Source organism: Asterias rubens, chromosome 4, assembly GCF_902459465.1.
Source record: "Asterias rubens chromosome 4, eAstRub1.3, whole genome shotgun sequence".
In the NCBI taxonomy this organism is placed as follows: Eukaryota; Metazoa; Echinodermata; class Asteroidea; order Forcipulatida; family Asteriidae; genus Asterias; species Asterias rubens.
Window position 1 is genome coordinate 5,404,714 of NC_047065.1, and position 25,684 is coordinate 5,430,397.

At 39.1% G+C, this 25,684-nt stretch overlaps 2 protein-coding genes across 2 annotated transcripts in view; one reads left to right on the forward strand and one right to left on the reverse strand.

Annotated features, from left to right (window-relative positions):
* The first annotated feature begins 3,531 nt into the window (after positions 1 to 3,531).
* LOC117289099 (cytochrome P450 3A13-like) lies at positions 3,532 to 19,249 on the forward strand. Its single transcript, XM_033770061.1, has 14 exons — positions 3,532 to 3,914; positions 5,914 to 5,999; positions 7,191 to 7,284; positions 8,009 to 8,061; positions 9,235 to 9,331; positions 9,620 to 9,736; positions 10,718 to 10,806; positions 11,654 to 11,802; positions 12,706 to 12,848; positions 13,933 to 14,058; positions 14,757 to 14,977; positions 16,032 to 16,169; positions 17,569 to 17,731; positions 18,880 to 19,249. Exons 2-14 carry the CDS (start codon positions 5,923 to 5,925, stop codon positions 18,955 to 18,957), a joined length of 1,545 nt encoding a protein of 514 aa, XP_033625952.1. The 5' UTR covers positions 3,532 to 3,914; positions 5,914 to 5,922; the 3' UTR covers positions 18,958 to 19,249.
* Positions 19,250 to 20,964: 1,715 nt separating this feature from the next.
* LOC117289100 (calbindin-32-like) overlaps positions 20,965 to 25,684 on the reverse strand; it is a 47,878-nt gene continuing 43,158 nt past the window's right edge. Inside the window, exon 9 of the mRNA XM_033770062.1 lies at positions 20,965 to 23,368. The gene's annotated coding sequence lies outside the window, so the exon portion shown is untranslated. The remainder of the gene's footprint in view (positions 23,369 to 25,684) is intronic.

The window sequence follows — 25,684 nt, forward strand, 5'->3', positions numbered from 1 at the left end:
ATGCATAAGATAGGTCAAATATGCATTTTAACCCATGCAATTTGTGACCGAACAGCAAACGTAATCAAAGAAAGTGTGCTCTTTCCATCAAAACTGGTTGTTGTGGTGATATGTTTAAATTGCTACATTATGTTTCCATATTGTAGTAAGTTCTCTTGTTTGAAATTTCCACTGGGTGACGGAAATACAAAACGTACCTGTTACACTACCAATGCTGAATGGGAGGCTAACGACAAAACCTGCTACACGTGTGCTGCATTCAAAGTACCCAACAAACTCATCTACAAACACCCCCATGGACTTCAGGACGCCAAAGGATACGAAACCTACGCCCATCGTTACTAGGAGAATCACCCATCGCCATGGACCTACTGCAGCTGCTGCATCCATCGTAGTTTCTAGAAGTTCCAATTCTCTTTGGAGGTATACTGTTGCTCTGTTCCCTCTTGCCCGTGTACTTTGTTCAATTCAATGCTCCTTTTTAATTAATTATCAATAAGTATTTAAAAAAAGTACAATAAAACAGAACAGTTTTGAATAAAATAAAAACGAATAAAAAGAAGCAGATGTCAACAGCAACACACAATTCAAAACAACACGCCTCGACCAAATCGACTTTTAATTATTTTTTATAACCAACAATACAACACGACAGTTATTGAAAAGAGGAAGAAATACATACAAATTTAAATGCAAATGAAATATGAAATCAATTAAACTGCACTTGACTGAATTCACACTGCAAAAAAAAAAAAAAAAAAAAAAAAACTACAATAAAATACAGTTTCGCATGATTAAAAAATAGGCCTATGAATAAATAAAAGAAGAAAAAACAAACAGAAAATGTTACCGAGGATGCTTTGGTCTGCCAAGGACCAGCCACTCGACTACCACACCTCACAAACGATTGACTAAACTTAATTATTGAAACTAGATGAGGAAACCAACAAACCAAGTCGAACAAACCCATAGATTAAAGCCATTATACACTTTCGGTACAGAAAAGAAGAAAACAAGTTCACAGATTTACAAATAACTTACAGCGTTTACAGAAGGTAATGGTGAAAGACTTCTCTTGAAATATTATTCCATGAAATGCTTTACTTTTTGAGAAAACATTAAAACAATATCAATTCTCGATAGCGAGAATTACGGATTTATTTTAAACACATGTCATGACACGGCGAAACGTGCGGAAACAAGAGTGGGTTTGTCCCGTTATTTTCTCCCAACTCCGATGACCGATTGAGCCTAAATTTTCACAGTTTTTTTATTTTATTTTTTTACTGTGACGCAGTTTAACGTAGTTTTAAATTGTGAAGTTTTCCTTACCAGTTCTGATTCACAAAATTAACTTCAACTAGACATGACTGCATTTGTGCACAAATGCAGAGCTGTTTCGTTAACAACATTTCCACATTTCTCAACTGAACTTGAAATTCTCTTGGCATCAAAGCAGTTATGACCAATACAGCCTATAAAAAAAAATATATATAAATTTGGATTATACCATGTTTAGACAGCAAGTTATGACTCAAAGGTGCAAAAATTAAAAATATCATAACAAATAATTTGATGACGTCATCGTGACGTTATTCACATTTCATAAGAACTATCCAACAATCTACCAAGTTTCAACATGATCGCATAATTACTTCGGGAGTTATACTAGTTCAAAAAGTGCACATTTCAGGCCGCGTCACGTAACCCCCAATGACGTCAATGATATGACACTTCACACTATGATGCCTGCCTGACAGTAAACGTGTGTGTAAAATTTAAAGTGATTGCAAAAAAACTTCACCATAGCGGCTTCAAAAAGTCCATTTTGAAAAGTTTTCAACCTGCCGCTAGAGGGCGCTGTCGTATTTTATGACTTTATTGATATGCTTTTTAACTGCCGACCCTTGCCACATCGTTGAAAGCAACTTCATAACTTTGGCCATTTTTGAATTAAAGGGCACTTTCTGTTTCGACCGTAAGTAGAGGTCATGTGAGGTCACGCACACGAAACAAAATGAACACCTAATTTATCCCTACCAAATCCCGCAAACAAGAACCTATATACGGTCTCATTTTGCTGACTTGTTGTAGATTTTCAAACATTTAAAATACAACACCTTTAAGATGACGTCACGTGACTTGTCATTAAGACATACATCCTTGTTTGAGACACATCATCATTGTAACAATACCTTTCATCAGTGAAAGTTTCATTGCAATTGCTCTTTAGGAACATTGCAAATCAGCACTTATGGGCATTAAACTTCAACGGACACGGTTATTGTTGCACATTGTGTATGTTGAATCAAGGCTGTTCTTTATCGAAATCACTGAATAATATTCCGGTGTTTGTTCAATGAGACCTTACCGGTGGCAACATGTGGTTTTACGTTGCTCTCATTGTAATATTTTTCTGCCAGTTATGTTCAATAACTTTGTACAACGGTTAAAGGAACACATTGCCTTGGATCGGTCGAGTTGGTCTTTGAATAGCGGTTGTAACCGTTTGTTAAAAAATGCATAAGTTAGAAAGATAATTTAAAAGTAGAATACAATGATCCACACAATTAATTTGCCTCGAAATTGCGTGATTTTACTTTTACTTTGCGAACTAACACGGTCGGCCATTTATGGGAGTCAAAATTTGACTCCCATTTAATGACCGACCGTGTTAGTCGACGAGGTAAAAAGAAAACCACGCATTTTTGAGTTATACTTGTGTAGATCATTATATTCTACTTCTAAAATATCTTTCTAATCATATGCATTTTATAACAAACCGTTACAAACGATCCAAGGCAACGTGGGAGATTGTTCAATAACGTTGACTTTGGACAGTCCTCCCCATGTCAAAATTCAACAGCCTTCAGCTGAACCAAGTCTTAGATTTATAACTAAGTAATTATGCGAACATGGAGAGCTTATCGAAAAATATATAAAAGAAAAAGAAAAAAATGGCACGTTAGTTCGTTCAGTATGTTGGACAATGTTCACAAAAGTCTCGAAAACGCTACCCCTACCCCCAATATACAGGACACGCCTTCTCTATATGCAATGAGAATCCTTCATAAAAGTAGTTGAAAGTTCACTGCATTGTAAGGGGGACCTTGTTATCAAAATAAGCCGCTCCAATCTAATCCCAATTAGTCCGGTTGAACCTTTATGGCAAATAATCATTCTCAGATCCCAACAATGGCCCTTCACTTACATTTCTTATATACGTCAATAGTCAATGGGTCTACCCCGGTGCTCATTCGGGTGAGCCCCTGACTACAGCTAATCGAACGATCAATTACCCGCTCGTGGTGACGTGATGCACGTTCCACAAGTCCACTTGGGGCTAACCCGGGTGAGCCACTGGACTGACGTAAAGCTACTCGAACTTACCGGGCCATACCGGGGGGTTGACCCGGGGGAGCTAATCGAACGCACCCGAAACACCATGAACAGTGTATACAATCGCCACCAGTTGATACAACAAACAAAGGGGGGCCCATGCGTTCTTTGCATGCGATGTGCAAACACAAACACAATGCATGTAGGTGACAGTTCAGAATACACACATTGCACGACAATGCATGTGTTTTCAGGAACCTTCGACCGGGAAATAAGACAGCACTAAGCTGCAGAGAAAGTGTATAAATAATGCATAACCGAATAGTACATCATTACCGAGTTTGACTTCACAACGAGAACATTGACAGCTAGGTGACAGTTAATAATGGACTGACTGACTGTCATTCCCTTAGCTTCAATCTCATTTGATAACCTTCGATCAGGAAAAAGAGTTCTGCGACAACATAGTTTACAGTTTGCTCCCAAGGAGAACGGATTCTTGTCGCGGCAGTTTTCAGTAAGGGTCTACAATTAAAACCAGTTACAGCTGAGGCAATTAGTTTAACCAACGATCGGTAAGTCATGAAAGATGAACGTAATGGTACAACATTTTGAACGTAAGTGTACATTATTTTTAAAGGCAGTGGACACTTTTGGAATTACTCAAAATAATTATTAACAAAACAACTTTCTTGGTGACGAGTATTTGGGAGAGGTTGATGGTATAAAACATTGTGAGAAACGGCACCCTCTGAGGTGCCACAACTTTCGAGAAGGAAGTATTGTCCATGAATTTGATTTCGAGACCTCAAGTTTAAAACTTGAGGTCTCCAAATCAACCATCTAAATGCACACAACTTCGTGTGTCAATGGTATTTTTTCGTTCATTATTATCTCGCAACTTTGATGACCGATTGAGCTCAAATTGTCACAGGTTAGTTATTGTGTGCATACGTTGAGATAAACCAACTGTGAAGACTATTCTTTGACAATTACCAATAGTGTCTACTGTCGTTTTGATGATGACAGTCGATGTTGGTGTACGTCATCGAGGAGTAGCCGTTCCTTTTATCTGTGCTTTGTGTACTTTGCATTTAGGTTTAGGAACTACATTTGGTAAGTTTACAATTTTAGTAATATTTTGTAATGTCAATAGCACAAGGTGTTCATTACAAATCAAACTTGAACAACTTAGGGGGGGGGGGGGGACACACACATTTACAAACTCAGCACATCAATGGAGTTATTCGGAAGCATAAACATTCCAAGTTGCTATACACGATCGGTACGTACTAGCTTATCGTGTTCGATGTTCAAACACTATTACGTCAATATACATTTACACGCATGAGGCTTGATATAAAAAGTCAACAAGGAATATATGCAAACAAATACATAAGGCTTCATACATTCGTATGGTCTATGTGGTACCTTTTTTGTGTAAGAACGCTATATAAAATGTTTAGATCATTATTATTATTATATAAGTTGAAGCACAGAAGTGAGAGGCCGACATTCCTTTGCGTTGTCTAATGAAGTATCCTTACACATTTTGTCACATTATTGCTACATCATTCTGTCAGGCTCCCGGTGTCCCCCTGGGATTCTTCTCTTTTCCTTGTGATTGGAAACTAGCATTGGCTTTATGGGGTTCCAAAAGAGGGTGCTGTCAGAAGAAGTTTAAGAAAAAAAATCGAGTTATAGGTGCCGGTGTCAGATGCAATTGTGTCCGCCATGCAATACTGTCCACTCCGGATACTTTTGCATATGTACATGTATGTGCACGTGTAAACCTATGTATATGCAGCATGAGTATTCACGTGTTTTATGATAGCCTTGCTCAAGGCAGTCAAATTATTCACTCCGAAAAAAGACCGCCGCTGTATAAAAACCCACCCGTATTCACTGTGCGTAACATCGCACGACTCGATGCCCCCGTACACTATCCGCATGCGTCGGCCGTCAGGCCTGACGGCCTCCGCATGCGGTTAGTGGTACGAGTGCGGATGACTTGTGTGCACAGTAGTCGTACGATGTGACAGTGTGTATACGGGGTGGTCATGCGGTGTGATCGCACGCACCATGCACAGGATATACGGGTGGGTTTACAGCGGCGTCTTTTCGGAGCGAATAATGCGACTGCCTTGGGCAAGGCTATTTTTATGATTGCAATGAATACTCAACAGCCAAACATTTCCCATGTCATTCATGGCATGCACTTAAGCTTTTAAAACAAATGGCGAACGTGTTCCGTCCACCAAGGGCGTTTAATTTACTGCAAGGACGGCTTTGCACGGGGGCGGACACAGCTGCATATGCAACTGTGTCCGGGCGAACACGATTGCATAATATACAAAACCGTCTGGCGGACATTATTGCATATGCAATATTGTCCCTCAGACAGTATTGCATAGAGTACATAATTGCATGCGACACAAGAATAGTTGTGTCAGACCCGAAGGGCGAGATCCCAGGGGGTGAAATCTGAGTTGGGAGTTCTTAGAGTTTATCCTGGTTCGCGTCACGGAAAATACAACTGAAACTATACAAAAAGCTTGTTCTTTTTTTCCACAGAACTTCACGATGGATATCCTGAGAGGCATTGAACAGTCGTCGGTTACCACGAAGCTACTCATTGCAGTGGTTGTCTTGTATTTAGTGTAAGAAATTGTTTTTTATTGTCAAAGGAACCTTACAGAATTGGTTTTGCTAACAGAAGATGTGCTGGCAGTGTATAAGCATTCTAGTAATCCACCATATAGATAAACTGACAAACATGTGGAAGTTGGAAATCGATCGGCCTTCTGGGTCACGAGAAAAATAGTGAAAAACCGATTACACATTTTTGCATAGACCTTTTCGAAAATACTGGGGCGCGCGCGTAAAGCTTGAAATTTGGTGTATTGTGGTCTAGCTGGTGATCAAGTTTGATCGAATTTGATCCATATCTATCCCACAATGCACCTCATTCAATAGTTTGCGCTTGCGCAATGGTATTTGCAAAAAGGTCTATGACATCGATGGAAGAACAAAATTATCAAAATCCCAGTGGGCGATCAACTCCAAACGCGAACTATATTGTTGTATTTCTCATCAAATGACATTTCAGTCAAGGGAAGTTTTCTACTATCATCATCATTAGACCGTGTAAGTTTGATGTAAATCTGTGATCTTCACGATTTTGTTTCTTACCAATTCTGTAACGTTCCTTTAAACTACCCTCAGGGAACACAGCAGTGTACTTTGCAATAGTATTTAAATATTCTATTTAAAGGCAGTGGACACTATTGAAAAATAATTATTAGCATAAAACCTCACTAGGTAACGAGCAATAGAGAGAGGTTGATGGTATAAAACATTGTGAGAAACGGCTTCCTCTGAAGTGACGTAGTTTTTGAGAAAGAAGTAATTTTCCACGAATTTGATTTCGAGACCTCAAGTTTAGAGTTTGAGGTCTCGAAATCAAGCATCTAAAAGCACACAACTTCGTGTGACAAGGTTTTTTCTTACTTTCATAGTTATCTCGCAACTCCGACGATCAATCGAGCTCAATTTTTTACAGGTTTGTTATTTTATGCATATGTTGAGATACACTAAGTGAGAAGACTGGTCTTTGACAATTACCAATAGTGGCCACTGTCTTTTTTTTTTTTTTTTTTTTTTTGGGGGGGGGGGGGAACTATTGCACGGGTTTCTGTGAGTGTCAAAATTTATAACAGTTTTATAAAAAATGTTTTGGTCTGTTATTAACATGGCAGACTCAGTATCATCTTCTTAACGACGTGTTTCTGATTTTGGTCTCGGTCTTTCACGTCCAACACCACCGTATAATAATAGCTATTCTATTTCAGATACGATTGGTGGTGTCATCAGTATTTCCAGCGTCGTGGCATACGTGTCGGGTCCTACCTACCAATAATAGGCAGCCTACATCAGATACGAAAAGTAAGTACATCAATGATCTTTTGATAGACTTTTCTACGAGACGATTGTCCAACAGAAGCATAGACTTGATTCAAGGCTGTTGGCATAGTGTGCCCCGGCCCGGAATTCAGTAATGGGGACTGGGATGTTGCAGGTCGCGGCTGGCCTTGATCACGGCTAACAGAAGCACGGGGGAAAGGCAACAAATGAACCTTTTCCTGATCTCTATTTCCAACTCTCAATGCAAAGTCACGATCATCTCGTCACATTTCAGCATATTCTCTTTATACTATTGCCTAAAGGGAAGGTACACGTTTGGTAATTACTCAAAACAAAATATTAACTTAAAATCTGGCTCGGTAACGAGCTTTGGAGAGCTGTTGGTAGTATAAAACATTTTGAGAAACGAGTCCATCTGAAGTAGCATATGTTTTGAGAAAAAGGGTATGTCTCACTAAAATAATAAAAGCCTTCTAGCTAGAAGTCTTTTATTCCTATCTGAAAGCACACAAATTCGTCAAACAAGGGTGTTTTTTTTCTCTCATCATTTTCTGGCAACTTTGAAGACCAATTTAGCTCAAATTTTCACACGCTTGTTATTTTGTGCATATGTTGGGATACACCAAGTGAGAAGACTGGTCTTTGACGATTATTAAACGTGTACCTTCCCTTTAATACTCTTCAGCACCTAAACAAATCTAAATTTGCGTTATTTAATTCCGTCCTTTTTTGATGTCACCACCAGGGGTTCGGATACAGGTTCCCTCAGTATCGTGAAAAGTACGGAAGAGTATTTGGGTAAGTTTTCTTAAGTTGTAATGTTTGTATTCATGCTGAGTAATGCGCTTTTAAGGACGGTTTATTATCATCTACGAGCGGCCTATCAATGAAAAAAAAACTAAATTGGGATTATTTAAAGAAGTTGAAGTTAAAGAAAACCTTTGTATTTTTAAGGCCGTTAAAGGCAGTGGACGCTATTGGTTATTACTCAAAATAATTATTAGCATAACATTTTTCTTGGTGACGAGTAGTGGGGACTGTTGGTATTATAAAACATCGAGAGACATGGCACCCTCTGAAGTAACGTAGTTTTAGAAAAACAAGTAATTTTCCACGAATTTTATGTTGAGACCTTAGAGTTAGATTTTGAGGTCTCAAAATCAAGCATAATATGAAAGCACACAACTTCGTGTGACAAGGGTGGTTTTTGTCTTGTATTATTATATCGCAACTTCAAAGACCAATTGAGTTAACATGTTTACATGTTTGCTATTCTGTGCATATGTTGAGATACATCAAATGAGTACACTGGTCTTTGACAATTACCAATAGTGTACTGTACAGTGTCGTTAAACAGTATACACATAATCTGTGAATAACAATGATAAACTTTAAGATGTCACCTCCTTAAACCCTGGTTCGAATCTCACCTCAGACCAAAGCCTAGGAGAACTACTCCATAAATGCTTGAATTATTTTACACAATTATCTTCTTCTTTTTTTCAACAATTAAATCAACCATTTTAATTAAAAATATTGAGTACAAAATGAGGTAGTTTAAAGGTTTAAAGGGAAGGTACACATTTGGTAATTGTCAAAGACCAGTCTTCTCACTTGGTGTATCCCATCAGAACCATAAAATAAAAGCCTGTGAAAATTTGGGCTCAATTGGTCATCCAAGTTGCGAGAAAATGATGAAAGAAAAAAAAAACCGTTGTTGGACGAATTTGTGTGCTTTCAGGTAAGATTAAAATACTTGTAGCTAGAAGTGTTATTATTTTAGTGAGAAATTACCTCTTTCTCAAAAACTACGTTACTTCAAAGGGAATCGTTTCCCACAATGGGCTATACTATAAACAGCTCTCCAATGCTCGTTACCAAGTCAGATTTTAAGTTAATATTTGTTATGAGTAATCACCAAACATGTACCTTCCCTTTAAGACCCGACTTGTCCACTGTTATTTTGTCCAGGTGGTATATGTTTCGGAAGCCAATGCTTGCTGTGACGGATGTTGACATCATCAAGCAGATTCTTGTGAAGGACTTCTCCAGCTTCGTTAACCGTAGGGTACGTTTGACACATTCAGGTCAACAGACTAATTCGGGTCAGAACTTGACGAAGTTCAGTTGACCATTGCCACAAGACCGGGAATCCAAAGATATAGGTCATATAATATGACGTGCAAATGTTTTCTGACGACTGTATGCCAGTTCTCGTTTTTGACTTTACACATTTAATTTGAAACTCTGAAACGTTTACATTTATTCTATTTAACTATTTGTTTGGACAGATAACTTTGTGCAATTGTATGAGACTTTGCTTCCGTTATAAGGTATGTTGATTGCATCTTTTCAGGAAGAAGGTCCACACGCCGGAATTATGGGCAAGGGTTTGCTATCGCTGCAAGATGAAGAGTGGAAGGAAGTGAGGACAGTCGTCACACCGGCATTTAGCGCCGTCAAAATGAGAACGGTATGTGGTACTGGCGGAGTTGGGAATAAAACGATCAACTTGTAAGGGTTTCGCTAGTTCAATGAGTGTGTTCTGAGCAGAGTCATTATCAAGTTACGTATGCCATTTAAAGGTATGTACTTTCTGCAGGGACAACAACATACAGTGTCTACAGATTTACACAAACAAGTTTGAAGATAATTATATTAGAAAGCTTCATTCATTGTTCAGCGCTTTGATCTGTGTTAAAGGCGCTATATAAATACCTATATAATTATAAAGCTTCCCTAAAAGTTGCTGGTGTAATGTAGTTTATGAGAAATGCGTAAAACAATGTCATGAAAATACGTTTTTACAGGCTAAAATAATTTTGTCTCGTGATCACTGTGACGGAAATTATTTTTCAGACATTAAAGGCACTGGAAATGTTTTGGAAATTGTCAAAGACCAGTATTCTCAATTGGGGGTATTCCATGCATGCAATAACCAACCTGTGAAGGTTTAGGCTGATCAGTTGGTCGTCGAATTTGAAAGAGAAATTGCAAAACTACACGTTAGAGGGAGCCGTTAATCACAATAAGTTATACTATCAACAGCTCTCGTTCGCTTGTTGCCAAGTAGGTTGTGTTACGATAACAATTACTTTGAGTGATTATCAATATGTAACCAGTGTCTTTTATAGTATAAACAAATGTGTAAGGATCGAAATTATTTTCAAAGTTTGAACAAGGAGATATTTACACAATGAGCCGTTTGTCACAATGAGTTACACTATCAACAGCTCTCGTTCGCTTTTTACCAAGTCGTTACGTTAACAATTATTTTGAGTAATTATCAATGTCTTTGATAGTATAAACAAACGCGTAAGGATCGGAATTGTTTTCAAAGTTTGAACAAGGAAATATTTACACAAAAAATATAAAACATTTGAAAGAGAATCTGATGTATTTTCATTATTTTATTTTTGTATACTTAATTAAGATACGCATTTTTCACACACAGATGTCCTTTATGATCAATGAATGTTGTGACACCATGCTGAATAATATCGACATGGCAGTGAAGGAAGGAAGTAACATCAACTGCAAAGAGTGAGTGATGGCCATAATAAACAACAAGTTGGGCCTATTTTGTTTCAACAAAAGTAAACAATTAATCCGAGATCTATCTAGTGAAATGTGTTGGTGGAACTTCGGCGTACGTACGTGACGTAGCCGAAAGGTTTCAAGACACTGGACACTATTGTCAAAGACCAATCTTTACAGTTGGTGTATCTCAACATGCATAACATTAACAAACCTATGCAAATTTGCGAGATAATAGTGAAAACAAAAACACCCTTGTCACCCTTGTGTGCTTTCAGATGCTTGATTTCAAGACCTCAATACTAATTCTAAATCTGTGGTCTCGAAATCAAATTCGTGGACAATTTCTTCTCTCTCGAAACCTACATTTCTTCAGAGGGAGCCGTTTCTCGCAATGTTTTAAACTAGCAACAGCTCCCCATTACTCGTTTCCAATGAAGGTTTTATGCTAATAATTATTTTGAGTAATTACCATTAGTGTCTACTGCCTATAAGATCACCGGATTTAAGGTTTGTCTGATTATGCAGAGAGTGGGTTCGAGGGTCATGGTTATGTTGGACTCCGCTAGTAAGATACCTTTTAGGTAAACCACTAATTGTTTGTACTTCGTACGGGATAAAGAACCGTCGGTCCCGTGCATTGCGTGATGCAAATAACACTTTACGCTAAGAAAAATGGTTCGCCTTGTTGTTTCCTGTCAAAGGCTGTTGACTATAATAATTTATCTTTCTGAAGAAAAAAAAACGAAACAAAAAAAACCCAGATGTATATTATACTCAGCGCCTTGTTTTGTAGATACGTGTGTCATTTAAGACTTCGGTATTACTATTATTGTTATTCTTTCCACTGCAGTTTATACGGAGGTTTCACGATGGACACGGTAGCATGGTGTGGTTTCGGGCTGAAAATAGACACACAGGTCACCAAAGATCATGAGTTTGTTATCAACGCCAAGAAAGCATTCAAAGCAAATGAATCAATCGTAAATGCTATTATTGCAAGTAAGTATAGCAATATTCTCACTTTGGATTTTATCTACTACTATTGTATTGACCATTCGTTAGTTGTTTAATGTTCATACACTAAAAGAAGATTTGACTAGTGATGACATAATAATTGTCCCTATTAAAACGAAAATTAATGTTCTCGGAGGGTAGGCCATACAAACCAACTACGCCTACATACAGAACCTTGTTGTTGTATCAATCCATTATCTAAAGAGTTCAATTGTGGGGTCCATAGCTCAATTTAATTTTATGTACACTTCTGGAAATCGTACTATTCAACACTAATGAACAACACTTTTGGACGTGTGTTTAATCCACATGAAAGTTTAGGTCCATACATTTTCGGAACATAATGTTTGATTTTTTTGGGGTCCACACTTGGTATTCAGCAATCACTTAGGGTTGCAATAACGTTGTGGGCATTCCGTCGTCGTATACACATAATGGAACATACATTTCACTAACAGAGGGCCTTTCGTCCCTAGGATTGGACGTAAAGCCGTTGGTACTATGTGTTGTGTAACGCATGTAAAAGAACCCACTGCACAAAAGAGAAAAGGTTCGCCCCGGTGTTCTTTGCTGTGGCTGCTGTATGCACCCTGTAAACCCTTATCAAGTGCTAAATAATTGGGTCTCAAAACTCATCACTGCAATAACCTATCTTTCTGAAAGTTTGTATATCTCAGCGCCTTTGGGTGCCTTGTTTGGTAGATAAGTGCGCTATATAAGACTTCAGTGTCACTAATTATTATTTAAACAAAAATTGTGGATCCACAAGGTGTTAAAAGTCCGTACGTAATGAGAAAGTCTGTTGTCCTCGGGTGTACTCGTCGTATGTATAGTTAAAATATAAACATACTGGAACTTGCAGATGTTCTGTTTCATCTTGAATTGTAGACTGGTTCCCAGCGCTTAGACCAGTATTGAATTACTTCGATGCTGGATCAATTCCTAAAGAAGTTGTAAGGTTCTTTGAAACAGTGACGAGTGAATCATGCAAACTTCGTCAAGAGCAGGGAGGCGACGTGGACAACTCAAAGGTGAGACTTGATCAAGTAGCAGTAACGATTCAAAACCGGGTTTTCTCAACAACAAAAAGTGCCGTTGGGTAATTTATACCGTTCTAGCGTAATATACATTAATTTCGGCTAATTATTGTTTTTTTAACCGAATCTAAAATTGGAGCTGCTTGTCTCCCTGTCTATGTTTAATCTTTAGTTTGTGTATCTACCATAACAGTTGCTATTTCTTCAATCTTCGATTGCTGTCTATCCTGTTTTGTTTTGTATAGACGATGTGACCTATGTTTACATTCAAACCGCCCTCTGTTGACAAAAACCTTGTATACGTCATGTTTCGCCGGGCAAAAAGACGCGTAGTCATGGTAAGATTCCATACACTTTCAAGCTGGCTGCCAAAACACAAAGGTTTTGCCCGGCGGTATGCGTGCGAATCATGTTATGGTTTCCCAAGTGACGTCAGAGGTCATATCGTCTATTGTTTCAACGGGCACATCCATCACAAGCCTCGGCTTTTAGGGTGATGCCTCCATGAGCAATGTATTAATAACTGTTATATTGATTGATAACATAATCAAAGTGAGTATTCATTTTGTAGCAGAGTTGTTTATAATCGTCTTCTTCACCGTGTCCTTCCTGTTCTAAACGGTGTCCCCCCCCCCTAGTGGTCCGCACAAAGGATGGCAAAGTCGTTTGCAGCGGAAAGGTCATTGGCTGTGATAGGTGAATTGAGCTGTCGATAAAACACAGGAGATGGCTCATAGTCCAATTCTCCCTAATTTCGTAGGTGTCTTTAGTCGGTTCGCAATCCCCATTTGACCATTGTCTTTGTAGCACCTCCCGACTTGGGTGCGTATAGACGGCTTTGTAAGCTTTTCCAAGTAGTCCATTTGGAGTTAGCACCACCACACTGGACAGACGTTCCGCGGCTGGGTTGTTGGTCGCCGAGGTGTTCCTCTGCGTGGCTCCTTGGTGATTTCGCCAGCGTCGGGTTCTGGTTGTCACTGCAGTGTCTATAAATCTCAGTTATTGGTTGTTTTTTTCACTTTGCACATTTCAAAACTGATTTCAAATAATATGTAGTTGTCATTCATTCTCGTTGCAGAACATTGACATGTTACAATTGTTGCTAAATGCACACAACGAAGCTCCAGACCCAACAGATGACGTCGCTGGAAACGGATTTCACAAACACAAGAGGGCGCTAACAAACGTCGAAGTCACAGCCCAGGTAAGATCAAACAATATTGAGCTCTATCCATTCTCAAACAAATAAAAACAAAACAACTAAATCAAAAATGCGAAGTGGTCTCAAATAATACTGAATCTAGATCCATGCATAATCATGACGTTATACGGCACTGTTTTGTACGTATTGTGCCCTGTATCCCTAACAAGATGCCTAATTATTCTCCCTGGAACAAGGAAGGCCGACTGGTGCTAAGGATCTCGATTCGGTACTTCATCAACTCGCATCTATAAAGACTGGTACCCCTGGTTTTTAACCGCAATGATAACGATGTGCGCTTGTTTTTACAGACACAATATTGTTACATTGAAAACAATGAGTCCCCATTTAATAAACGTGCAGAGACGCAAGCTTTCCAAATCTGTGTTTTGATTGGTGGTCGGAGGTAAATGTGGAGAGCTGCACTTTCGGTCGATGCATGCAGATTACACAGTGTCTGTGTGTGTGCAAGTGCCTGTACATTTATTTAGTGTTATTTTATGTTAAAGTGTTCAAAGAATTTGACTGGAAATGCGAGGTCAAAATGTGCATAGCGAAGGATCCTGAAGTAGGTTAGAGGCAGTTTCCTGGCGTGATCCACGAGCCTCGAAGCGTGACGTAGGATGTTCAGGCTATTATATGTATTGTGCTTTACCAATAATGCCTAGATAATGGATGGTATTTTTGTTTTCATCTTTCAGTCCATCATTTTCTTCTTAGCAGGGTACGAGACAACGAGTTCCTTGCTCGGCTTTGCCTCGTACCTTCTCGCCCTCAACCCAGACGTACAAGATACACTCTACGCTGAGATCCAAGATAAAGCCCCAAGCCGTGACGTCATAGGCTATGACGTAGTCAACAAGATGACGTACCTCGATATGGTAATATGTGAGTCCCTGCGAGTCTATCCACCCGCATCATTGTAAGTTCATTAAAGCCACTGGACACTTTTAGTAATTGTCAAAGACCAGTCTTCTCACTTGCTGTATCTCAACATATGTATAAATCACAAACCTGTGAACATGTGGACTCAATTGGTCAAGTTGCGAGATGATAATGAAAACAAAAAAAAACACTATTGTCACACAAAGTTGTGAGCTTTCATCAGATGCTTGATTTCGAGACCTCAAAGTCTAAATCTGAGGTCTCAAAATCAAATTCGTGGGAAACTGCTTCTTTCTCAAAAACTACGTTACTTCATCAGAGGAAACCGTTTCTCACAATGTTTTGTACAATCAACAGCTCTTTATTACTCGTTACCAAGTAAGTTTTATGTTAAAAAAATATTTTGAGTAATTACCAAAATTTAATGGATTAAGAAAGACCTAGGAGCGGTCTAATGTTGTATGTTCAACACCCGCTAATTCCAGTTCATAAGAAGGGAATCAATGTGTGGTGAAGAGGTTTTCAACTAGGTTTAATCCCAACGAGGCCTGGCACTTTGATTCCCATTCATAAATACCTTTTCGGTCAAAAAACATCAACACTTTTTGGTCAAAAGGTAAAATAAATGCAAACAATTATAATTGTTCAATGATTTATTTCAACACAACACCACTCCAGCTATGAAATAATAAGGCCCTCGGGTAAACAACTCCCAAGGGAACGCTGCTCGCGTCGCGCGTATCGCGTGATGTGGCACAACTGTTTCAGCCGATGCTCTCGACGAGTAGGAGAACGAAGAAACTGTCTTATATAACCCCAGGTGCAAGCTCGCGTGTCACGCCCATGTTTCAACACTTTTTACTGGTCATAAACAAGGGTTTATACAGACCCACATGACGCGCTCTCCACCAATAGGAATAGCGAAACTGTCTAAGGTATTTATGAATAAGATTTTAAGACTGTATGGGCTTCCAAGAAGCTCATAATAAGAGCAATTTTGATGTTGTTTCCTCGCCGGTGTGTTGAGTCTTCCATTTGTTGTTTGTTTACTCTATTTAATACTATGCATATATTTTGATCTCTTTTTAAAGATTCGCACGCATCTGTAACAAGACGTTTTCTTACAATGGCCTGACCATAGAGAAGGGAGTGACTGTGTTGATGAACGTTTGGGGTATCCATCGCGACGAGGAGTATTGGCCGGAGCCGGACAAGTTTGATCCGGAGAGGTACGTTTAGTTCGGCACCATAAGTATTTAATCTAAAGACTATTTTGCTATCGACACAAACTTGTCTAAAACTATCAAGCAATAGACGATGTGACATCTGACGTCACTCGAAAACCATAACGTGACTCGCGCGCATACCTCCTTTAAGTTTTTTTTCAACAGAGGGCGGTTTGAATATAAACATAGGTCACATCGTCTATACAAATTAGTTTGGTGATGTGGTAAACAATAGGCTATTGGAGTTATATTGATGACCAATTTGATACCAATCGTAACGTTTCTTGCGGTTGTGGCTGGAAATTGACACTCAGGAACAAGTGCAGGTTCTGAGCTTAAAGACACTGGACACTATTGGTAACTGTCAAAGACCAGTCTTATCACTTATGTGTATCTCAACTAAGCATAAAATAACAAACCTGTGAACATTTTTGCCAAATCGGTCTTTGAAGTTGCATTCGTAATGGTGAAAGAAAAACGAATTGTTACACGAAGCTGTGTGCTGTCAGACGCTCCGTTTCGAGACCTGAAAATCTAATTCTGAGGTCTCGAAATCAAATTCGAGGAAATTACTTCTTTCTCGAAAGTTACGTTACTTCAAAGGGAGCCGTTTCTCACAATATGTTGTACTATCAACCTCTCCCCATTATACTCGTTACCAAATAAGGTTTTATGCAAACAATTATTGTGAGTAATTACCAATATAGTGTACACTGCCTTTAAGTGTTTTCTGACCCAGAATCGCACAAGTTGATTACAAATGACCTGAACAATTTTAACGTGCAATGTGTGTCAACATTACCAAAAGTAATTTATGCCTACATCTTCTGATCAAATTGTGACAGGATCATTACGAACAACATAACGGCGGAAGCTCAAAAGAATGTCCTTGTTTTTAAAGGCAGTGGACACTATTGGTAATTGCTCAAAATAATTATCAGCGTATAACCTCACTTGGTAACGGGTATTGGGGAGAGGTTGATGGTTTAAAACATTGTGAGAAACGGCTCCCTCTGAAGTGACGTTTTCGAGAGAAGTAATCTTCCACGAATTTGATTTCGAGACCTCAAGTTTAGAATTTGAGGTCTTGAAATCAAGCATCTGAACGCACACAACTTCGTGTGAAAAGGGTGTTTTTTTTTTCTTTCACAATATATCTAGAAACCGATGACCAATCGAGCTCAAATTTTCACAGGTTTGTTATTTAATGCATATGTTGAGACACACCAAGTGAGAAGACTGGATTTTGACAACTACCAATAGTGTCCATTGTCTTTAAAAAATTGCATGGAATAACAGGTGCTACAAGATGTTTCATTTCAGCTTTGTGTATAAAGGTACTTATAACGAATCCGCTATACTTGTTCACTGTATCAGTTCATTTGAATTGTCTTGTACACAGATTCAGTCCAGAGAGAAAACCGTTAATCCAGGCTTGCACCTACGTGCCGTTCGGCTTTGGACCGCGTAACTGCATCGGTATGCGATTTGCCTTGTTGGAAGCCAAGATGGCACTGGTGCGTGTACTGCAGAAGTACCGCTTAGATGTGTGTCCGGAAACAAAGGTAGAGAGAGCAGTAAATAATTATAAAACCTAACACGTTTAATACACTAAGTCCTAAACTGGGTGCCCCTCCAAAGGGCCGTCTGTGAAGGACTGTGTGCCAGAGCCACCATTGGTAGTTTAACATGTTAAAGGAACACGTTGCCTTGACCGGTCGAGTTGGTCTATAAAAAGCGTTGAACTTTACCGTTTGTTATATGTTGCATAATAATATGGTTGGAAAGTTGTTTTAAAAGTAGAATACAATGATCCACACAAATTTGCCACGTAATTGCGTGGTTTTCCTTTTGATTTGCGAACTAACACGGTCGGCCATGAATGTAATGGGAGTCAACAATTTGACTCCCACTAATAGCCGACCATGTTAGTCGACGAGGTAAAAGGAAAACCACGCATTTTCGAGCCATAAAATGTGTGGTTCCGATAATTGTGTTATAATTTAAAAAAATCTTTCCAACCCTAACTAATTTATAACAAACGGTTACAAACGCTATTCAAAGACAACCTCGACCGGTCCAAGGCAACGTGTTCCTTTAAGTGTTCCCCACAACTACCATGTTGGTCAGACAACCATACTACCCATGCACCTACCAAAAGGTTGCGATGTGCAGGGTGAGTTTAGACGAGACACTGCACCGTGGTACAATCGTTAATTAACTGCGTGACTTGCAACTACATTGTGGGTTTGGATTCCGCTGGTTTCACTGTGACAAGAACTCGTAGTGCCGTCTAGTTACCGAATAACAGTTTCTTCAATTCATCATCATAGACGTTAAACCAGATGTTTGTATGGAAGAGATTGGCTCTGATCATCTTGGCGTATACCCCTTGTGGGAGTTTGCCAAGTTCCCTTGACGGGAAGATCATCTTGACAAATAGAACAATCAAACAAACACTCACTCAAACAAATAGACCCAACATACCCAAGAGTAGCAACCATATATGCAAACCCATTGACCAAAGAGTAACTCCGTGCAGTAACTTACAATAAGTAAGGACCTAATTCCACTAGAAGCATTCTGTCGCAACAGTCATCGACACGGCAGACGAGGACATGGTCACAACATGTAGCAATGGCCCATGTGGGCCCACACTGTTGATTGTCACCATACTTAACGGACTTACGTTGCCTTTTCTTGTAAATTTCAGATTCCACTGAATCTTAACCCGACTCCATTCTCAGCTCCTAAAGACGGCATCAAACTTCGAGCTATCGCTAGGAAATAAGTAGACCGAGCACCTCCAGCTATAAGTTTCAACAATAGTAGACCGCCCTCTCTTGTTGGCTTTGCAACAATAGTTGCGGTGTTTATTAAATCAAGTGAACAAACAATGAATGGTTCACATACGTATCGTGCAGCAGTTCCAGGTTGCTATAACTGCTACTGTTGAGTAAAATATATCCGTTGTAGTGTAATGATCTAAATTTGTATGCGCGAAGGTTAAGGTCTCGAATTCAAATTCAAATATTTTAAAACTACGTTACTTCAGAGAGAGAGCCGTTTCTCATAATACTTTGCACTACCAACAGCTCCCCATTAATTTATGCTTGCAATTATTTTGAGTAATGACCAATGGTGTCCAGTGCCTTTAAGTTATAGCACTGCACCATGCTGATCTGCACAACTCGATCACACCATGCGGAAGGTGTTTAGTCAAACAAATTGAAACAGACAAAATGGCCTTAAAGATTGACTTAATATTTTTATTAACCAGAAAAGTTATTATAAACAACAATAGTTGACATAAACATTAACTTTACTGCGACTTGAAATAGTTATTAAATTGCTTAATAAATAAAAAGGTAAAAAAGTGAAAGAGTGACAAAATGTACAAATGAATAGTCGTAGTTAAATTTTGCTATTTAATATTGAAGAGGATAATGACAATACGAAATTCAGACGTTACCAACAAGTTGAGTTTAAAGTTAGCATTGAGTTGACCTTTATCCGGTAAAGACACACCAAGAAACCCAGTTTCACAAAGCTGTCAAGCTGAGAAAGTTGATTATTCCAATAATGTCTGACATTGTTTACACTCCATTATTTTGCAACTTGTACATTAGTAATAAGAATAATCAAGACAACTGCAGTTCTATAGCGCCTAACACCTCCAAAAAGAAAATCTCTAAGCGCTCATTTGTTTGACGCTTTTCAGTTTTGTGCATTGTTTGTCCACTGCCTCTAAATAGTCACAAATGAACACTGACCAATGTATGTAAACAGAGATATTAGTTTAAATCCCCAAGCTGGAATGCATGATATTTGTTTATTTCCACGATAAGAACCCCCTCCCCACACCCCCTAGCAGGATCAAGTGTGGACGCGGTGATGGCTGTGGACTCGGCACCGATGTCCAAAAAAGACAGCTTGAAGCTGTCGTGGCCGAGCGGTGTCGTGGCCGAGCGGTAAAGAGCACTCAATTGAAACTCTGGTGTTTCTGATCAACAGAGTGTGGTTTCGAATCCCCAGCCGTGACACTTGACCATTGCTACGTTCTTCGAATGGGACGTTAAGCCGTTGGTCCCATGTGTATGTAACGCATGTTAAAAGAACCCAGTGCACTTATCGAAAAGAGAAGGGGTTCGCCCCGGTGTTCCTGATCCGATCGGCAGCAAATTGCGCCACAGCATCTTGCAAAGCATTACATGTTGCTATCAGAATTAGGTATCATAATTCAAAAACGTAATCTCACATCTGGCAGGAAATATTGTATGTTACAGCGCCAAGAGTGCACTGGGTGACGAACATGTGCGCTTTATAAGAAGCCACATTTATTATTATTATTAAGCTGGATCACCGCACGAAGGTGCTCACCTGGTTTCAAGGTACTGGTGGGATACCAGGGGCGGGATACCAGGGGCGGTTTTTCTTTCCGTGGAAGAACAAATCTGACGCCGAAACGAACCCAATAATGAACGTGCACTAACTGCGCTCTAACCGTCCCAAATAGTTTCCCTTAAGTGATTATTCGTTTATGTTATTATCATGACCGTATCAGCATTGATGTAATTAAGTGTAATCATTATAATTTGTGCCTGTACTTTTTGATTAATTGAGTTTGAATTAGTTAGAATAGTTTAGCCTAAAAGCTTGGGTTTTAGAGCAAGTGAAACATGTTTTTTCCAGCTTATTATCGTTAGCACATGCACATTACAAGTGTGTAAGGGGATCTGGATTTCAGTATACAATATTCAAGTGTAATGTTGTTTCGTTGGGAGAACAGCGTGATCTGTTAAACTTGTACGGTATCTCCACTATGCACTATTCATTGTAGAATGGTTCAGTGGTTAAATTACGATAGCAAATCTTCAAGAAAGAGTGCTTGAACTACATTAGTGTGTTGAACTCAACTGTTTTCCAAACTAAGCTACGTTTTCAAATTTGCACTAAATCACCCTTTTATGAAACCTATCATGGACTACGAATGATTAAACAATAATATTAACACAACACAAAATGACCCAAAACACAAATATCAGTGTAATGGTTGCGAATTTAGGGTGCGTTCGATTTAGCGTTGCTCACTCGAGCCCCTGACAAGAGCTCAACCCTGTATGATGACGTAATGCACCTCGGGCCAGCCCCCAAGTGACCCACTCCACACGCATGGCACTTGTGGGTGAGCCCATGGAATTACGTCAAAACTATTTGAACGTACCGGGGTCGACCCATGGAAGCTAATCGAACGCACCCAAGGCAGACATTCAACTCCCACAAACCAGAACAGTTATTGGTACCTCGCCAGGTTTTCAGCTCTTATGAGGCTCAGGTATTAGTGCAAAGCATATGCGAACTGGTAGCCTCGTTTTACTGTCTGGATTTTCACATTCCATTGCCATTTTATTTAAAATACCCACCACTGAACACTTTATACGACAGAATATAATACAATTTAATTTCAGTTACCAGGTTAACATTTCAAAAGTTTCAAAAGGTTTGTTTAAACATTTAACGAATAAAAACGACGTGTAGTTTTCTATGTAGCCTGAAAGGTAGTTGAAGTATCGTTGTAAAGTTAAAGTTTTAAGCAGCTCGTGACTATAAAGTAGCACTAGTCCTAGTTGATAATGTTTTGAAAAAGGCAGGTTTATTTGTATCGAGGAAAAATGTAGTGAAATCGTCATAGTGGTTATATAGACATTACCTTGAGTTAAGTTTATATAAATGTTCTTTATAGTAATGGTCAAACAGTTTATAGTTCCACCACATTACATAAAGCAAACTGCACTCATCAATCTGACCCACCTGTTAGTTCCCAAACCGTAGTCATTAATATTCATCCAAACTAGTCACTGATCAAAAGTAACATTATGTAATAGACCCAGTGGAAACTATTTGACCGAAATGCTTTAAATCTTTAACAAATGACGATTTGTAAAGCTAAGCAACTAATAGTAGGCCAAATGCTACTAGACCTTGTCTCAATAATACCTGGTAGGCTCGCATTGTGCGTGGAATGAGGTGAACGCTGGTCTAGCTAGCGATCACCATTGATCGCCAGCTAGACCAGCATGCACCTGATTCAACAGTTAGCGTTTGCGCAATGGGTATTTGCGATTTCAAAGTGTAGTGCGCCACCGATAGCTTGACACGCTCCGGCCATTTATTGCATTGTATTGTGGGGGAAATGGTACATCGTTCGCCTTGTTGTTACACACAGAGATCGCGTTTTAATAATACACCAACTACTCAAAGCAGAGGAGTAGAGGTTGGGTAACCGAAGCAGTGCTGTCTGGTATTGTTTCATTTACCAGCCTTAGCTGCTACTTCACTCCCTTGAAACTAACCTTTCTGCATTGACACAACCTCTTGGCGATACACAATAATGTTAACCACGCAAAATGTGTACACAGAGTTGCCCTTTAATCGTTTGAATTATTGCATGGCAAACCTCAACTGGCTACAGCAATCTAAAAACTATCTAAATGAGGGACTATTAGAAAGACTGGCAGATCTGAGAAAGGGAGAGAATTACAAATAGGAATGTAAATGATTGGCTCAATTCACGACGATCTATATTTTAGTAAATGCATAGCTCTTGAGAGTAGGCCTACCTTTGCAATGTTTGTAAATGCAGACAATAAACCCTACCCTTCATCAAATGTAACATACCCGTGTCAGTAGATGAAATTGTACCGATATTCCTCGTTATTGTAATGGACACAGTAAGTCAAGTTATACTATAGTATGCGAAGCATCAAGACTCCTGCCCATCATTTGATTTTGTTTCTTAACCCAAAATAATATATCCATATAAATAAAGCCTCAAATTATAAATACAAGTCATTCAACTCTCAAAGCAGTCAGTGGTAATTGCTCACTTTGACTGTGTCCATTGTTTTTAATACAATTCGTAGAAACCCATTATCCAAAACCTTAACCAAACTCGAACGGAAGTTTGTCTCGAGGTGAAACTTTTGTGGTTTTGTGTTTTGCTTTTACTGATTTGATTACAAGGCTATAGAGTTGAGTGACTTCAACGCGGCATCCACCACCGATGTTATATAGTACACCAACGAAGCCCAAAACTCATGGCCAAGGGATGTGTATCTCTATAGTATGTTATAAGGCTTGAAAGATGCATAAGAGAAGAGTAAATAGATGCTCGTGAAGCTCGCCTGTACATTTCCATTGATCTGCAAAGACAAAGTTCAAAACGAGAGACACAGAGTGAGCTTTCCGTGAGAAATACAATTTTCCCCCTGATATGTATATATTGTTCTATGGCAGAAATTACAGAAACAAATAATGTTCTATGGAGGCCTGTACAACTACAGCAACTATGTACTTGAAAATCGATAACAATGACTGGCCATTTTTAAGGAGACAATTCTACAACATCTCTTAAAGACACCGGACATCAAATGGTAATCTCAGCATAAGCAAAACAAATAACTAATCTGTGAACATTTGAGCTCAATTGGTCGTCGAAGTTGCGAGATAATATTGTAAGCAAAAACACTCCTGTCACACGAAGTTGTGTGCTTTCAGATGCTTGATTTCGATACCTCAAAATCTAATTATGAAAAATATCGAAACCAATTTCGTTGAAAATTACTTCTTTCTCGAAAACTATACGTTACTTCAGGGAGCCGTTTTGTCAAACTGTTTATACTATCAACAGCTCCCCATTACTCGTTACCAAGTAAGGTTTTATGCTAATAATTGTTTTGAGTAATTACCAACAGTTTCGACTGCCTGTTATTTGTACATGCAATTAATATAAATACAATATTGTTTATGCTATATTTTTTCGACTCGGCCTCTCTCAAATTTTCAGAGATTTATTTCATACAGCTACACGCCTGCAGCAAAAACAGTATTGCATAAAATGAAGTTGTAATGCTAGTAAGGGGACCAGTAACTATGATTTATTTTTTATATCAGCTAAACTTATTCGATTTGCTCTGCTAAGCAGCTTAGGATCTCCTTATGGTTGCCGTATTCACATTATGGTGGTTGATGTGTACGTTAGCACTGAATCGTGATAGTGTCAAAGTCTATGCAAACATTATACACTTCACAGTCGATATTCGGCATAAGGGCCTCAGCATAACTTATTCTAAAAATTTGGTTGATGCATCACTACAAGGGTGAGTGGTGGCAATGACATTTTGAAAAGGGAACAACAGAATCACAATATATGAAGTCAGCAACACGACAAGAATGGAGATCGAATGGGGTACACGAATCTATTTATATGACGGTCCCAGTCACCGTCGCGGTCCACTCGCAATCGGGTTACATGCATACACTTGCAAAGGTAATTATAGTTCAGGTGTAGACGACGTGACCAGTGACATCACATGTTTACAAGAGAGCCACAGAGCCTGGACTTCTGTAGGCACGATTTGTACACAGCCTTATTGAAGAAAACATAAAATCTTATATTTATAGTAGATCGCACAGTCTAATTCCTATCAACTTTTGATATGATGGATTTGTGTGGAAATTATGACACAAAATGTTAGCTTTCCCAAAAATAATGATATGACCTGTGTAGTATCTTGCCTGCCAGAATACTCGAAGAATGCACGAGGTCACACTTGTTGTAAACAAAGTTCACATGGTCTATAAGCACAGTGAACCCAGCTCTCAATGTGATTCCCCCATATGCAATTGTGTCCGGGGCTATGCATAAACCGTCCGGTGGACATGTACATGACTATTCACGTATGTGCGCGCGTAAGCGAGCGTGCATGCCGCAAACCACCGTATGCAGCATGAATATTCACGTATTTTATGATTGCAGCGAATACCCAACGGCCGAACATAATGTCATTCATGACATGCACTTAGCTTGTAACCAAAATGGCGAGCATGTTCCGTCGACCAAGGGCGTTTAATTTACTGAAGGGCGGTTTTTTTCACAGGGGCGGACACAACTGCGTATGCAAATGTGTCCAGGCGGACACAATTGCATCATGTAGCAGCGTCCGGGTGGACACGATTGGATATGCAAAACCGTCCGGCGCGCCGGATAGTATTGCAGAGATAGTATTGCATGCGACACCGGCCACGGACGATGACAGGTAGGAAAAGCGTTGTTTTGAATTTTTTTGTTCGCGTTTTTTAAATTTGTTTTATATATGACCTGACACACCGGATTTGAGCAGCTTTGTATGCAGGATCTGATCTCGTTTTTTTTTAACAGTTCCCCAACGATTTTGCACACAATTTTCCTTCTTTTTTTTCTTGGTCCCATTAGAAGGTTTCCAATAATATGAGCGGAAAAAAGAAGAAAAAAAAACAAAAAAACACTCCCCTAAAAACACACCGACAAAAAAACAAGATCATTCTAATTTTTGGTTTAATAAATAAACATACTTTAATAATAGGAGATAGCTAACTACTGAATCGTGTTCCGGAGAAAGAAAGAAAAAAGCAAGATGCCAAACAGATGTTCAATTTAAGTACTGGTGAACAATCCGAACAGATCAACCAAACCCTAT